At 35.8% G+C, this 15,231-nt stretch overlaps 1 protein-coding gene across 3 annotated transcripts in view; it reads left to right on the top strand.

Moving 5' to 3' along the window:
• LOC120637598 (extracellular sulfatase SULF-1 homolog) overlaps positions 1–15,231 on the top strand; it is a 119,832-nt gene that overhangs the window by 74,720 nt on the left and 29,881 nt on the right. For all 3 annotated transcript variants that reach the window (XM_039909459.1, XM_039909458.1, XM_039909457.1), the window contains exon 3: positions 430–569. In XM_039909459.1, coding sequence (XP_039765393.1) covers positions 430–569 — 140 coding nt within the window. The remainder of the gene's footprint in view (positions 1–429; positions 570–15,231) is intronic.

The raw sequence follows: 15,231 nt of genomic DNA, 5'->3' as shown, positions 1-15,231 counted from the left end.
CTATATTGAGTATATATGTATTATAATCTATATTGTAACTTCTATTATATTGGGTGGGTTATAAAATGTGAAAGTGTATCTGTTTATTTGTTACGAATACCACGTTTATCCTATGCCCATCTCCAGTGCCACTTGCTGAACTGGCAAGAATAATAAAAATACTAATTCCGCCGAAGTAGCAGTTGTAATAGCCTAATGGTTAAATCACTTCGGCTGCGTGGGCGCTTTTCTTTCAATTTGAGCAATTAAACTGGCTTTAACGGTGAAGGAAAACATAGTGATGAAGCCACTTCTCCATAATGTTCTCGAAGGCGTTAGAATTCAACCGCTATCCTGAGTGGAGACTCTTTTCCTCTAGTGTGCCACTGATGGGCTGATGATTATGATGAAAGCTGAAGTACTAGACACTACATAATTATTTTTTCACAGGAGCTCTCTACTCACCGGTGTCTACGTCCACAATCACAACGTGTATACCAACAATGACAACTGTTCGTCACCGATGTGGCAGGCAAAGCACGAGTCCAACACTTTCGCTACCTACTTGTCCAATGCTGGATATCGCACTGGTAAGTTATTTAATAATGTCCCGAAAAGGCGTAGAATAAAATTATACAGTTAGCTAAGACCGTGTCATGACCGGATTCGATATCAGGTTGAAATAAAAAGCGGCCTAAAATGCTCCGTGGCCGGTCTGTGAACTTCTTTATTTAGTTTTTCTTTTCACAATTTTAATTAAGTTACTTATATAAAGTAAAGGAAACTAAAATAATCTAGTTTTCTTTATTTGATTCCAAAATTGTAATAAATAACCAAAAAAAAATTACTTAGAGGTTTTTTATGTCGCGTAAATTTTACTTCAACATAACAGCAGATAAGAATTCAGTCAAAACTATAGCCAAGGATAACATTTCGTTTTTGCCGTAACGAACAATCATAGATTTATAAATAGGAGGTATGATGAGTTGTTTGCAAGTTCCGTTCCATAGAAACTTTATTTGCTATACTAAATAAAATAACCTCGACCTACTATAAAATATTTTATGAAAAAGCATCTAATTTCTTTCAAAAATTATGCTATCAGATGCAAAAACAAAATACTAAAATCTTCGTGCTAGTTTGAAAACAAACAATTCCAACGAAATCAATCTCTTAACTTTTAGTAATGGTTTTATCAATCTCACATGGTTGTATTTACTTCAAAAATTATAAAGTAGTGTCTGTCTCTGCAGATCTTGTTTTAACTGTATTTATAATGCTGACATTTAAAAATTGAGTCCATGCTGCTCGCGAAACAAAGTTCGCACATTCACATGTGTTCGCAATAAATCGTAATTTGATGATCATTTAAGATTTTTTTATTAACTCTTTTACGGTCATTATCATTAAGTGCGATCAGAATGAGCTTAAATAATGAAATATGATGTAGTCACTATAATCTTTATTTATAACCTAGCGGGCCCGGCAGACGTTTCCTGCAAACAAAAAAAACTTTTAGAATCATATCGCAGTGCCATCTACGCTGCCTAATGTGAATCTAAATCATCTCGGGACTCACTAAAACACATCCCAAATATTTCATTGAAATCGGCCCAGCCAGTAGTTGTTCAGTGACATACATACGTACATAAGAATTATCAAGTTATATAATACAGATAAGTACCTATGTAGCTTTCCGAAGGAAACATTGTGAAAAATATGGCATATTCTGTGCCCTGTTTATATTTATATCCAGATTTGTGTGTTACAATTAAACTTTAAGTAAACAATTACAATTCAATAAGCAAAACTCAAAGTTCAAATAATCTGACACATCTTAAACAGGAAAGAACTAACTTTTGCATGAACTAATGTTGCATAGGTAACATTGTAAGCAAGAAAGAATTACTTTTTTAGACCTGCATAGTTTATTGATTTAGATTCTGAGATTTGTGTACCAACAACACCATTAGGGCCATTTCCATCGCATCGAGAACAGAACCAACCACGAAATTAATCAACTGTCGTCTCATTCGAAAAACTCTTGATTACTTCGGCTTAGTAGCTAAGAAGACACGAGTAGCATAGAAAAGTTTATGCTAACGAGAAAGAGGGAAAGAGGCCACGCGGATCTCACCTGAGACGTTAGACAGGTGAAAGACTTGATTGGCATTTGGTTCTATCGCCTATAATGTTTAGCACAAGGTTAAGAAGAAGAGGTAGGGTACATGTAATGCCCTTTGTCGTCTCTTCCATTATGGCATTGAATTCTTAGTAAAGTAGAAAATAGTCGTAAATTTTTGATGCCGCTTATAATAGGGACTGTAAATTTTTAGGTATGAGTGTGATATGATTTAAAAGTATTCAAAAATCAGGACCCTGACGAAATTGAGTAGGGGGCAAGCTTATCAATAATGAGGTAATGACTCGAAGTTCAACCAAGAATATCTTATACAAGTTAAGTATCCCTAAGGAATCGTCGAAGAAATATAAGCGCTCATTGTGCTTTCTATCGCCTTTAAAATGAGGAGTTGATTGCATTTCGACCGAACCCCAAGCCCTAGTTTTAAGCATTATCATCTCCTCTATCTGGATATCTGCAATTTTTGAAATATCCGAAATATCAGCAAATTTTTGCAGAAATTTTGAATCATCGTCCATCTACTTCATTTCGTCAAAACTACGACTGCTTGTTCAAGGGGCGGACAAACAAATCTCCCAATGTGCGTCAGATGTTCACGGCGGAGGCAATAAACACTGCATCAGGTGTCCAGCTCGCTCAATTGCCAGCTATTTATTAAAAAAAATAAAAAACCAGAGGATCCTCCACTCCTGGAATTCGGTTACTTCTTAGAGATTTCCAAACCCATAGGCTTGTGCTACTTGTGGCCAACGAATCCCTGCGAATATTTTCTTTTTGTTGTCTTAATGTTTTCCGATGTAGGGTCGCTATTCCAGTGCCTTGAGACACTAACATCTATCGGTTCCATATGCAACGCCCATAGCCACTTCAGCTTTTCTACTCGCTAAGCTACGTCAGTTACTTTGGTTCATCTACGAATTTTATTCGATCACGTATAGAGATGATCCCAGCATAGCCCTCTCCATCAAACGCTGAGTGACTTTAAGCTTCTCAACTGACCATATTTTGTCCCAAGAACATTGAGGAAATATGACTGATAAATCATTCATGGATTTCGAAAACTAGGTTGAGAGATCGTTGCAACAAACGAACCCGCCCGGATACAAAAAATAAAAACAACATTATCGTTAATAAAAATGTATGAAACATTAATGAGCTCCGACACAATTTTTCCCATAGTAATAAGGCGGCTAATCGGTTTATCGGAATGAAATTTAATAGTTGCAATTACAATCTAGCTGTCAAGTATTTACAAGCTAATGGAACATTAATATTTATGTCGATAAGAAGTAGAGGAATAGTTATTTAATCAGCGGCGTTTGTTTATAAGATTTAAGCTTATGATTTTTAAGTATCTTCATCTTGTATAAAATATATTGAAATCCTTCTTAAGGTTATATTTTAACTTGTTGGACCTACTATTTTTCGTTACTAAGATAAAAATTAATATTTATTGAACCACAAAAAATGTGTTAAGAATTATAAACTAAATATGTTGGGACAGATGATTTTAACCGGGTATTCAGTAGGAAGAAAAGAGGAAGGAAAACCTCCGATTCAAATTGTTATGAGGACAGTATATTCGACATAATAGTTGCGTAAACCAGCTCTTGGGCTATAACATAGAGTTATTGTAAACAATAGGTTAAAGACACGTGATACTTACACACCTGAGAATGCAAGGTGCGTTTACAAATTGTGTATACGAACTACGGTGAAATATGATAATTCAATTCTGCACTGCTTTCAGGGTGGGCGCACACTAGCAAATTTAAGTCCGCAGTAGTTTCGAAAAAAACTGAAAACTGCCTCGTTGGTTGCCAGGTCGGAATGTTCCACAGTCGATCACGAGAAATGTTAAAAATACACTGTATTAACCAGCCCAGACATTGGACAACTACCTATGGGTCTTATGATGTTCCTATAAGTTCAGAAATGCCGGTTGACAAACTGTCAATACCAACTTTGCTTACGAATATCCGCGACTTGTAAGACTAGAAGATAGATAAAATCATCATAGTTACTATCTAAAAAAGGTAATACCGGAAAAGGTCAAGCTTAATTTCCCCGGAACAATGGTAGACCTTGTCACTCTTTTTACGTACATATCTGCAAAAAAGCATATTTTGTTGTGGGCAAAAAACAAAACAAGAGATGGAAACGAAAAAATCTAATTTATTTTTAATCATGCAACAAAGCCTGTGACTAAATAGTTTGCAACTTATTCATTAACGAAGTTGCATAAATACGTTAGGCAGGGCCTTTAGTTAGATCTTAAGCCAGTAATGAAAAATATCCATAAATCATATTTTATTATTATTAAGATTATCTTCGATATGAAAGTTTTTACTTGTATTCTTGGATTACTAGAATAAATAAAATACCACCTTTTAAATTGTATCTTGAATAATACATGTAACAAATATATCCAATAAACTTAATTACTTGTATGTGTAAAGTAAGAGTGAATTTTTATAGGTTTTGCTACATTGTATAAATTATAGAATTCCGATGATGATTATGTTTAAAATATTGAAATTCTGGCTTTCAACGTTATTTACGTGTAGAAGAAAAAGTGACGTGGAGAGAACGGTTCCCTGAGAGACGCCAACATTGATTGTCCTTTAATTCGAATACGAGTCATATAAAAAAAAAATCCAAATTGGGTAGGGTAAGTAAGGTCTCATGGTTATACTGTAAGCGGAAACTTAGCTTAGAAAAGCTCTCATTCTACACTGAGACCTTCGAGACGTCAAGTAAAAGACGGATAGCCGTCTAGAGATGCGTGGCCTTCATTAAAATATCCTCCTTCGTAAACCAGTTACCTCGTGATTGGATCGACTCCAAACATTTGTGAAGTATGCAGATTGCCTTTTCCGGGACAAGTAGTACATTAGCTACTTTTCAGCTTTAAGAGAAAAGTGTGGCAATATTTTGGTTAGAAAACAATTCCAATTGCCAGTTTTACCCTAAATTTACATACCAAGGCAAGTATATATCTTTTATCAAGAATTACGATTCTAGGATATTTTATATCCTCCATCTTCGCTTGTCCAGTGGTTATCTTATCTCGCCGCAGTAGGCGAGCACATAAGTCAATACTGACGGTGAAGCCGGTAGGAGTAATTGTATAAACGACATCCAAGATTTGTTCTAAATATTGTATCACACATAGGTTGGGGCGTGGGCGCACGTGGGTCGCCGGACGTTGGCTATTTCAACGCTTGATTTTGCGGTTGCCAGCGGACTTGCTCTCTTGGGATACAAAAATCTAAATCAAAACGTCTTGCATACAATTTCTACATTGATTATTATGTTAACAATCTATAAAAGTGTCCGCAAGCAAAGGAGAGTCACATAAACTCTTAAACAGCTAAATTATCACACAGCTATCTAAATAATTAATTCAATTAATTAACTCTGTAGAGATTTTCTGGCTTTGCTAATAACATGAGATTAAGCTTAAAATTTCAGACTAACTTACTTATTTTTATAATACAAAATGCTAGAACTAAAATAAAATATTTTTCAAATAAGCTGTAACTGTCCACAGAACATCTAATTCGGACTGTTTCTGAAAATTTCGGTCAAAAAATTTCAAAAACGAAAACCAATTTGGCAAACCGCTTTCAATTAATGCGCATGTCAATCACAGCATCTTATTTTATTTACATAGATAAATAAAGCTCTCTATTATATAATACGTTTATTTATTTTGCATCATAATTAGATTTAAATATTTTTCATAGGCTTCATTTGATTTTTGTTCCTTCTTTATGGCTGGTAACCCTACATGAGTTACCGTCACGTATGAATAAATTCAGATAGAAATGTCCTTGTCAGTATTTGGGGACGATCGCACTCCATCCGGCGAAGACGGGCAGTGATTTGAGCAGGACGGAAAGAATCGTTTGCAAACGTCGCATTGTCGTCAATAAAACTCGTAAAGCAATGAATCACTGGTGTGGAATGCTAGCGAAATACTTATTATTTTCTGCAATAAAGTATCTGCTAAGTAACTTTATCTCTCAATATTTTCGAGTTGTTTTAATAAGCCGGTTTCTCGTTGCACACTATAAATAAAATCGTGCAAAGAAAACTTCTGATGTTTTGTTTTACAATGTTAGGTGTTTAGCCATTGATATTTCTGTAGAATACATTCTATTGAAACTCTTCTAAAAATTTATTCTGTTCTCGCGCACCATGATCGTTATTCCTATGTGTTTTATGTTCGCTACAATTGTAAAGACTTAAGCGCCATGGGCTATGGCACGTGTCGGCGATTTATCACGACGTCGTTAAAGAGTCCATTTAGCTTGTAAATTTATGTTCCAAACGAGCTATCATAAATTCGCCTAGTGCTTTCCTTCCGCCATGAGTGTGATGTGGGCGATGGGTCCGCCCACCATTTCAGAAGACTTAAGACTCTTCGATTTAATCACATAGATTGCTACTTCCGTTTAAAGACGAAAGTGGGCGTGGGTCGCCGTTTTCCTAACAAGTAATTTTATTATAAGATAGGATGTTTTACTTATCTGACCGTTTTACATTCTGATGAGTATAGACACCTTATTTAATTTGCAGCTTTCTATATTAATTATACCTTGTTTGTTCATTGTTTTGATCCGCATTAGAGTTATGTGCTGATTGTTTCTTCTAAAACCCTTTTCCGAGCAGAGAATGCCTATGCCCAGCGGTAGGACGGAATGTGTTCTTATGAAACTAACGATTCACTCTTGGTTTTAAATGGTTCTACTTGACTCTATTCATATAATGTTACAATTTGTAGTATCGATACGTTGCTCTAAGACAATATAAACATGTGTACGACATCAATTCAAACATCGTACTTTTGCATTATAAACGTTATTGCCATATGTATCAACAGTATGATGCAAACGTACAATGACTTGTTTATTATGGTTTAAAACTCGCTTGGGTCTCACAACGAGGTCACGTGTTTCAACTATCTGGTTATTGTCGCTATTCTCACCGTCAACGCAAAATGTCATACTATGTTTGCATACTTATAACATATTTATGTTTATTGGCAGATTTCAACGAAAAGTAAAAAGATAACTATTTGACATGATCCGCTGTGTCTTATTTCAATAACAAACCTGTTAACAAACGTCGTTAAATTTAATATAACATTCAAAAGACTCTATACATTTAATACAGGATTGAATTTTTTACAAAAATAAATTTTATAATTGTCTTTTAGAACCAAATAAATGAAGAAGGTACTTTATATAATACAAAAGAGATATAACTCGACTCCTAAAATAAATGTAAGAAATATCTATAACATGTTAGAAAATAAGATGAACCCCATATTCCTAAGTGTGGCTCGCAATACATCCGTTCGCAGATATTAAATATAAACGATCTCACCTTTTATAAATAAACGAAATACTAGACCACCCATGTTCTGCTATTGAATAGTGATGCGCAAATTTGAAATATATTTACGATTAAATATCTGAATGCAATTTAGTCAAGCATCAATCAAATCGAATCGAAATATTTTTTTGCGTATAAAAGAATGAAGCCTTATTCGATTTCTATTTTCTACGCAAATTCTCCTTAGCCTATTAAGATTCATGCTAGGGTATAAATTGTCATGAACGAATTGGATGAAGCAAAAGGGTTCATTGATTCATTTACGAGTTTAAACACGTAGCGCATTCTCGTGTTCTTGAATCACAGTAACAAGGTATGTGTTGGAAAAATCATGAAAATTCTAAACGAAAATACATTTGTTATTTTAACGCTAATTTATTGAATTTGCCTTAATTATGAATTACGTATAATAATAGTAACCATCTTTTGAGTTATAAGAAAGTAGAACAAGTAGTAGGTGGTAGTTTAACCATACGCGATCGATGTATGTTCTCTTCACTTTACTAAGGTAAAGGAGATCATTAATGCCGAATTGAAAACCAGAATTCTTAGGACACGTTTTCTTATCAATAACTATATATTATACGCTTTGTTTTGTAGGGCAAGGTGGAAAGAACCAAAATATGCAGCAAGTAGCTCATGCCATAGATTGACCAAATGAAATCTGCAGTCGCTAGAAAAAACGTACCAGGGTATTAGAAAGAAAGGAGAAGTGGAAAACGATCGTAAGGCGACTAATATCCGTCTATAAATGAAGACGAATGCTTTGACTGACGCTACAAAGAATAATGTAGTCAATAGGTATAGTAAGCGGTGCTTTTTTGTTTTATTTTTATGTAGTCTAAGATGGTACTGGGCTAACTCGTTTCGCATATAGCACTCATGCAATCAGTTTCTACGCGGCGGGCCGGAACGCCAAATCGCTTAACGGAACGTCTTTGTAAGTAGGGATTAGGGTGCAGTGGCGTGCATCTCATAGATGCAAATAAGCAGTGCATACCCTGACCTCAGGGCCTCTCAGACCATAAGGACGACTTAAAATTTAAAGATTGAAAAAAATTAAACAATTAATAGAAAACTATAAAAGCGCACAGCACTTCTATGTAAATAAATGGACAAGTCCCGTGTCATGGTTTAGAACTAAAATAAACAAACTGCATAATATTTCGACTATATTTTAATTCTGAGTTGTAAACAGTATCCCTAAATAAAAAGTAACGCTTTAAATATAATTTAAATCTCATAAAATTAGCTGGGGTTTTCACGATTAAGTATCCATTGCCGGGCAAATCGTTTATTCGTCGCTCGAATTAATGCGCCGCGCCGCCGCGGTCTCCATAGAAGCACGGCGATTGAATGCATCTGTCGTTACTTGTGTGCACCAGCACACAAGGAAGTTCTGGTGTGTAGTGATATAATCGCGTGCGTGCTTACACAATATTTGGCTCTTTCTATGTGTGCGAGTTTTCCAGGTTTCCAGTATAGGGGTTTCGCTTGTGTGCAAATCTTAAAAGCACTGCTTACGGAAATTTGAAATCCAAATGTATGCTTTGTTTTTTTATAAGCACAAGTAATTTGCTTTGTTTTTTATTGTTTTAAACGGCAATAATTCTTTTTTGTAGTTAAAAAATTTATCAATGAATTTTATTACATTCAAGGTCTTTAGAAATTTATAAGTACCTAATTTGTTCAAAAAGTATATTAAAATAACCAAATTAAAAGTTGCCGAATTATGTTAAATAAATTATTAACGTATACCAGGTGCCATTGGTAACTGATGAAGTAATATTCTTCAAATGACAACTTCTAATAGCATTTGTGTACTAAGAAAATATTACGGACATATTTTGACTATTATATTCTCATTATCGCTGGCGATCGCTCAGCGCCATTATTGTTTACCTTTTACCTTCTGTCATAACAACTTATATTCACCGAATTAGAATTAATTACTGTTTTTTTCGTTTGCTGTACGGTTGTTTGTAAATAGTTACAATTATTATTGTTAACATTAACCTTTGTGACAGTGTACTGTTTGTAAATGATTGTGAGGAATATTCTTAGTGTAAGAAAGTTCTTATATTCGGCGTGTGATCTGATGGTTCAGTGTGCTTGGAAAATGTAGGTAAGTTTAGAGCTAATTCTTAACTAACGTTTCATTGAGATTATTCGTAAAGGAAGGAATGCACCTACAAGGAGCGGCACGTAAAAAGAGCTCTGACTGACTTACAGAAACAGGCGAATAGCAGTGATCAATGTTTTGTTTCATTATTTATTAATAATAATACCTATGTTTGTTTATTGTTTACACTAAAAAACATTATTTAATGTAATTGCCGCAATGGCAGACAATTTTAAAAACTCGCTAGTCGGTCGTCTCAGAGCTTACTATACCTACTGGAAATAGGAGATGATGAGAAGATCTACATGGGTATCACAAACAATGTTAGGTTAGGTACCTACTCACAAATAAAATTATACAGTAACATCAAAATAGCATGTTCAGACCTATTTTTTTTTATGCATACCCTGACCGAAAACCCTATGCACGCCACTGTTAGGGTGTTAGGGTGGTAACTAGTCACGGTGGAAGCTAGGCAACAAACTTCATCCTTCGTCTCTTAAGAATGACAAAATCCTAAGTGAGAAAAAACTTCAGCACAACTTCTAAGTAGACAATAAATAAATAAAATCCATAGCGGAATGCGTTTGATTACTTGTATATCTCGTTTTCCCTTCACATCGTGAAATAGTGAATGCGTTTATTGTAAACTTGATTGCGTGGGCGCAGCTCAGTCGCCATACTGTCTACGCTATTTGTATACGGGCAACTTTTATTTTGATTAGTTGAATGAATGCTGTCCCATGCTTGGGCCGTCGTATTTATTTTCCAATGACGTATTTAAACATGTACCTGTCCAAAAGTTCTCTAAAATGTTTCTTATTCGGCGTACTATAGAGGAACTTCCATCGAAAACCTCTTCAGTTATTTTATGCTTTCATCATCATCAACGTTGATATGATGATAGGAATTATAGAAAATATGTAAGAAATGAATAGCTACATTTAGGTCGTGAGATGCTGCATTCAGTTCAGCAAGTTTAGCTGGTAATTATTTGCTAGTTTTCTAGTAAATATAAACTTTTGTTGTGATGTAGATGAAGGTTTATTAGATTGCCAGTATATTAATTAAGAAATAGGTCATCAGTCATACTCTTCAATACAAAAGTAAGTGTTATTATTTAAAAACTGGTACGAGTTTAGTAGCCTGTAGTAAGGCTACCTTAAATGCTGTTCTACATTTTATGAAACTGGTTCAAAGAAATTGTTTACTCTATAAATATTTATTCTGGGCGTGTCGTAATGCACTTTTCGTGTTTAAAATCGATTTATGTTTATTTATGGTGAACTTTTAATTGATGTTTTATTTATACATTGACTATTTTAGCTTTCTCGGTCCAAATTCCGATCACATTTGAAAATGTTTTCGACGGGGGATGATTAGTAAAATCATCCCCCGTCGAAAATATTAAAATACTTTTATTTATTACTCTATAAGCACTTTGAAACATCAAGTCTTTAGTAGTTACTACCAAAGTTCGACGTAATTTTTGGATTGTTTATGGTTATTAAAACATCACTTGCTTCAACGGTGAACGAAAACATCGTGAGGAAACCTGCATGCCTGAGAGTTCTACATGATGTTCTTAAAGACTCAAAAAACTTGAAAAACTCTTAAGAGTTTCTGTTTTACAGCTTTTAAATGTAATACATTTTTTTTGTATTTTTCGATGAAATAAATAAATAAAAAAAAAAATTGTGGAGTCCACCAATCCGAACTAGGCCAGCGTGCTGGACTGCAGCCTTAACCCCTTCTCATTGTGGCAGACCCGTGCTCTGTAGTGGGCTTGCAATGGGTTGATGTGATGTGTGATGATTATATTTTTTCCGACAAACGTTATTTTTTACTTTATGGTTTTCTTGTCTTGGACTCAAAATTTTAAGATTAGTGTGATGATACTGTGGCGCAATTTTCGGATGGACTACCTACGTGACGGACCTACCATAAAATAAAAATGAAAATAGGGGAACGAAAACAGCCTTTTACATAAATAAGTACAACAGTATTAATCTTTGAAACAACGTTGTTGCTTAAGTGACAAAGGTTTTCTTAAAGGTTGTGTGTATTAAGCAAGAAGACAAAGTTTACCTTGTGTCTAAGTTTCAACCTTGGGATGATAATAGTGCATTACAGTCACATAACATGCTCATAGCTGTAGGGCAACTCAGTGCTGTTTTGCACCTGCGTCGTTAGGGGTCACGACCTACTTGCATTTTGTTGGTACAGGTACTTTGTAATTTATTATGTAGGTATATGAAGAGTTTGTTACTTAGAATTACTTAACACAACAATAATCAGCGTTGTACTAACTGTAACTTAAGGAGGTACTTAAGTGTTAGTGCAGTACGTAAGGTATTCTAGGCATCAATTCAACCAATTAACGTCCATGGAAATCGGTCTTTGTAGGGAGTTGAAAAATCCACGGTCCTGGGCCGTTGCGTCCAGCGACTCGCCTGATTACCATAACCGCTGTAAGAGCCAAGAATAGCGGGGCTGCCGACTAGGGGCTGTGGCTTTCTTTTCTCCACGCATACAAATATTTGGCCGATAATGACCACACTGGGCCTGCGGGTTGGTCATCGCAGGGCTAGACTGATACACCGGCGTCGCTGCTGGCCGACACCGGTCTGTGCCATTTATTCAGTCGTGCCAATTTGAAGGGGTTATAACGCCACTCTCTGAGCTCTCGAGGTTGTGGCAATTTGGGAGGCTGACGGGTACTAGCCACCCACTTACGGCCCATCTATCTATGTATTAGACAAAGACATATTTATTTATTTGTATCAGACAACACGAGCCCATAAAATGACATAAACAAAAACATGAGAAAAATAACATATTATGCACTACGTAACAATGTTAAAGCATACTCTACACTATACATAAATACGAAAAATAAATAAAAGGAAATCTTTAGATATCTAGATTTACGTATTTCTTGCCTCGCTTACTTAATAGCGAATGTACACAATGCCCTCAGGCCAAAATTCCGAAAGAGGAACATATCCTTGCACCAACCTGGAACAGTAAGTACATAAGACCGAAAGTTTGCCTTCCTGATTGCCTTCAACTGTGCCAGAGTAAGATATGTTCGGTTCTATGTGTGGCTCTTGTATACTTTGCTAAAGAAATTTAAGTGCCACCAATTCCATCATCATTAACCTATTAAATTCCCACTTCCGGGCACAGAAACTCGCATAAGAAAGGAAATCAGATGCAAAGACCAAAACCCTGATCCAAGGTAGTTATTCATTTGTTTGGTTGTCAGCGACAATTATTATCACGTATCATGATTAATCGTTGCAACGAAACAACGATTTGATCATACAAACGTTATCAAAGAAAACAACGAGAGAAAACCTGTATATAGCTTTTATGATTCCCTAATAAGGTGAAAGGTATCTGTGTAAACTCACGTGCATATACTAGTGGCTCCAGCCAGTGAGATGTTACCAACAGAATAAAGTCATAATCAACATCATGTCTACAACACGTTGAAATGCTAGGATGCAGATCTGAATCCTGAAGATTGAGATTCAAGAGTGATAGAATAAATACTGAATAGAAGCTACTTAAAAGTTACTACGCAGGAAGTTAGGTCGTGTTCAGTATGTACGGCGGCTTGGTGCTCTGACTAAAGGTGATTGTTTTCTGTTACCATCAGCTTGGTCATGTTAGGCCATCAGCTTGGTCTTTGCATCTAATTCGACGGCCGATTGGCGCAGTTTGCAGCGACCCTGCTTTCTGAATCCAAGGCCGTGGGTTCGATTCCTACTACTGGAAAATGTTTGTGTGATGAGCATGAATGTTTTTCAGTGTATTGCAGTGCATTCTAAGTATTTATGTATATTATTCATAAAAATATTCATCAGTCATCTTAGTACCCATAACACAAGCTACGCTTACTTTGGGGCTAGATGGCGATGTGTGTATTGTCGTAGTATATTTATTTTATTTATTTTAATTACTGTAATTAAAAGTTAAGGCAGATTAATTTATAAGACCCCAGTACGGCTAGTATGGGCAGGGTCATTTTTCTCTACGAGGAAAGGACAAAATTTTATATTCTCCAACGGTTTTATTAACTTTCCGAGCATCGGCGCACGGGTGGAAATAATATCCAAATAACAGAAGTGTGTCCAATCCGCACTGCTCCAAAGTGGTTGACTACGGCCTTAACCCCTGCTCATTTTGGGAGGAAACCCGTGCCCTGCAAGTGGGCCGGTATTTTTTAAATTTTTTTATTCCTTTACAAGTTAGCCCTTGACTACAATCTCACCTGGTGGTAAGTGATGATGCGGTCTAACCAGTTGGGGAGTAGGTATGGTAGTCATAAACCTGATCGGTTTCTTTCTTCGGCGACATCGCACCGGAACACTAAATCGCTTAGAGGCACGTCTTTCTCGGTAGGGTGGTAACTAGCCACGGCCAAAGCCTCCCACCAGAATAAATGGTTTGATATGACGATGATGAATATAACGGGGGAAAACTTCTCTTATTATGTTGATGTGCTTTGGCGGGAAAATCAATTTAATAGCTTGTCATAATAATAATAAAATTGCCTCCTGCCTTTGCTAGTCGTGAATGAATGAATAAATGAATGAATACACTTTTATTGTACACCACATAAACATATAGTAAAATTATAAATGAAAATTTTACAAAAAGTATACAATTTGGCGGTCGTGCTGGGGTATTGACGTTCAGAGGTAAGAACATCTCACTGCTAGTGCCCAATAAACTTACACAACTCAAACTTTCTTCCAACTACGTAATATAATACAGGCTAATAAAAACATTAAGGTATGGATAGATAAAACAACTTTATAGAACTTTAGAAGCTATAAACTCCTACGATAGCTTATCAAAATACAGTTATAAGTAAATATTGACCAAGGCCCCGCGGCACGTAGGCGCGGACGCCGCTGTGTCTAGTTTTATAAGAACGTTCACATTCATTCGAATTTCGAACGTTATTTGACGTTATAAAAAGACACATTTGGATTAGTTAAACCTTTGAAGCAAAATATCATAAGGAACGCTTAACTTTGTAGCATATTTTAATGCCTATACCAATGGCATATGACCGTACAAACTAAAATTCTATGCTCCGATTTACCACTGACTGACAATTGATAAAATTAACTTTTCCACCTGCTAAATCAACAGAAAAGGAGAAGTTTACCGCCGTTTAACAACATTCGTTTTTAAATTATTATTTTTACCCGTGAGAGGATGCTCTGAGAGAGGATAAAATTGTGGGATGTGATATTACAGTTCTGTGCTTTCCCCGTGGAGAGAACTTCTCTTGCGCATGCTAGCCGTGTAGGGCAACGAGTTTGCCGGCTCGGCTATACTTGCGCGCCGGTACTTACTTTCAATGGGAATGTCAGTGATCCATGACGACTTACCTTTCACACTGAATGAAAGCTTATGTTGCTATTACCCGCGAAGACCGGTCAAATCGGTCCAGTTGAAAAGGGGGTACAGTTATATACTTTTTATGGTGTCACTAATAATCTAAGTTTTTTATCTAATTTTACAAATAGGTAACGTACATTTCAGTTACAGCATAATAGATATT

Source organism: Pararge aegeria, chromosome 4 (assembly GCF_905163445.1).
Source record: "Pararge aegeria chromosome 4, ilParAegt1.1, whole genome shotgun sequence".
Classification (NCBI taxonomy): Eukaryota; Metazoa; Arthropoda; class Insecta; order Lepidoptera; family Nymphalidae; genus Pararge; species Pararge aegeria.
Note: the sequence above shows the minus strand (reverse complement) of the source record. Positions and strands in the feature narration are given on the sequence as shown.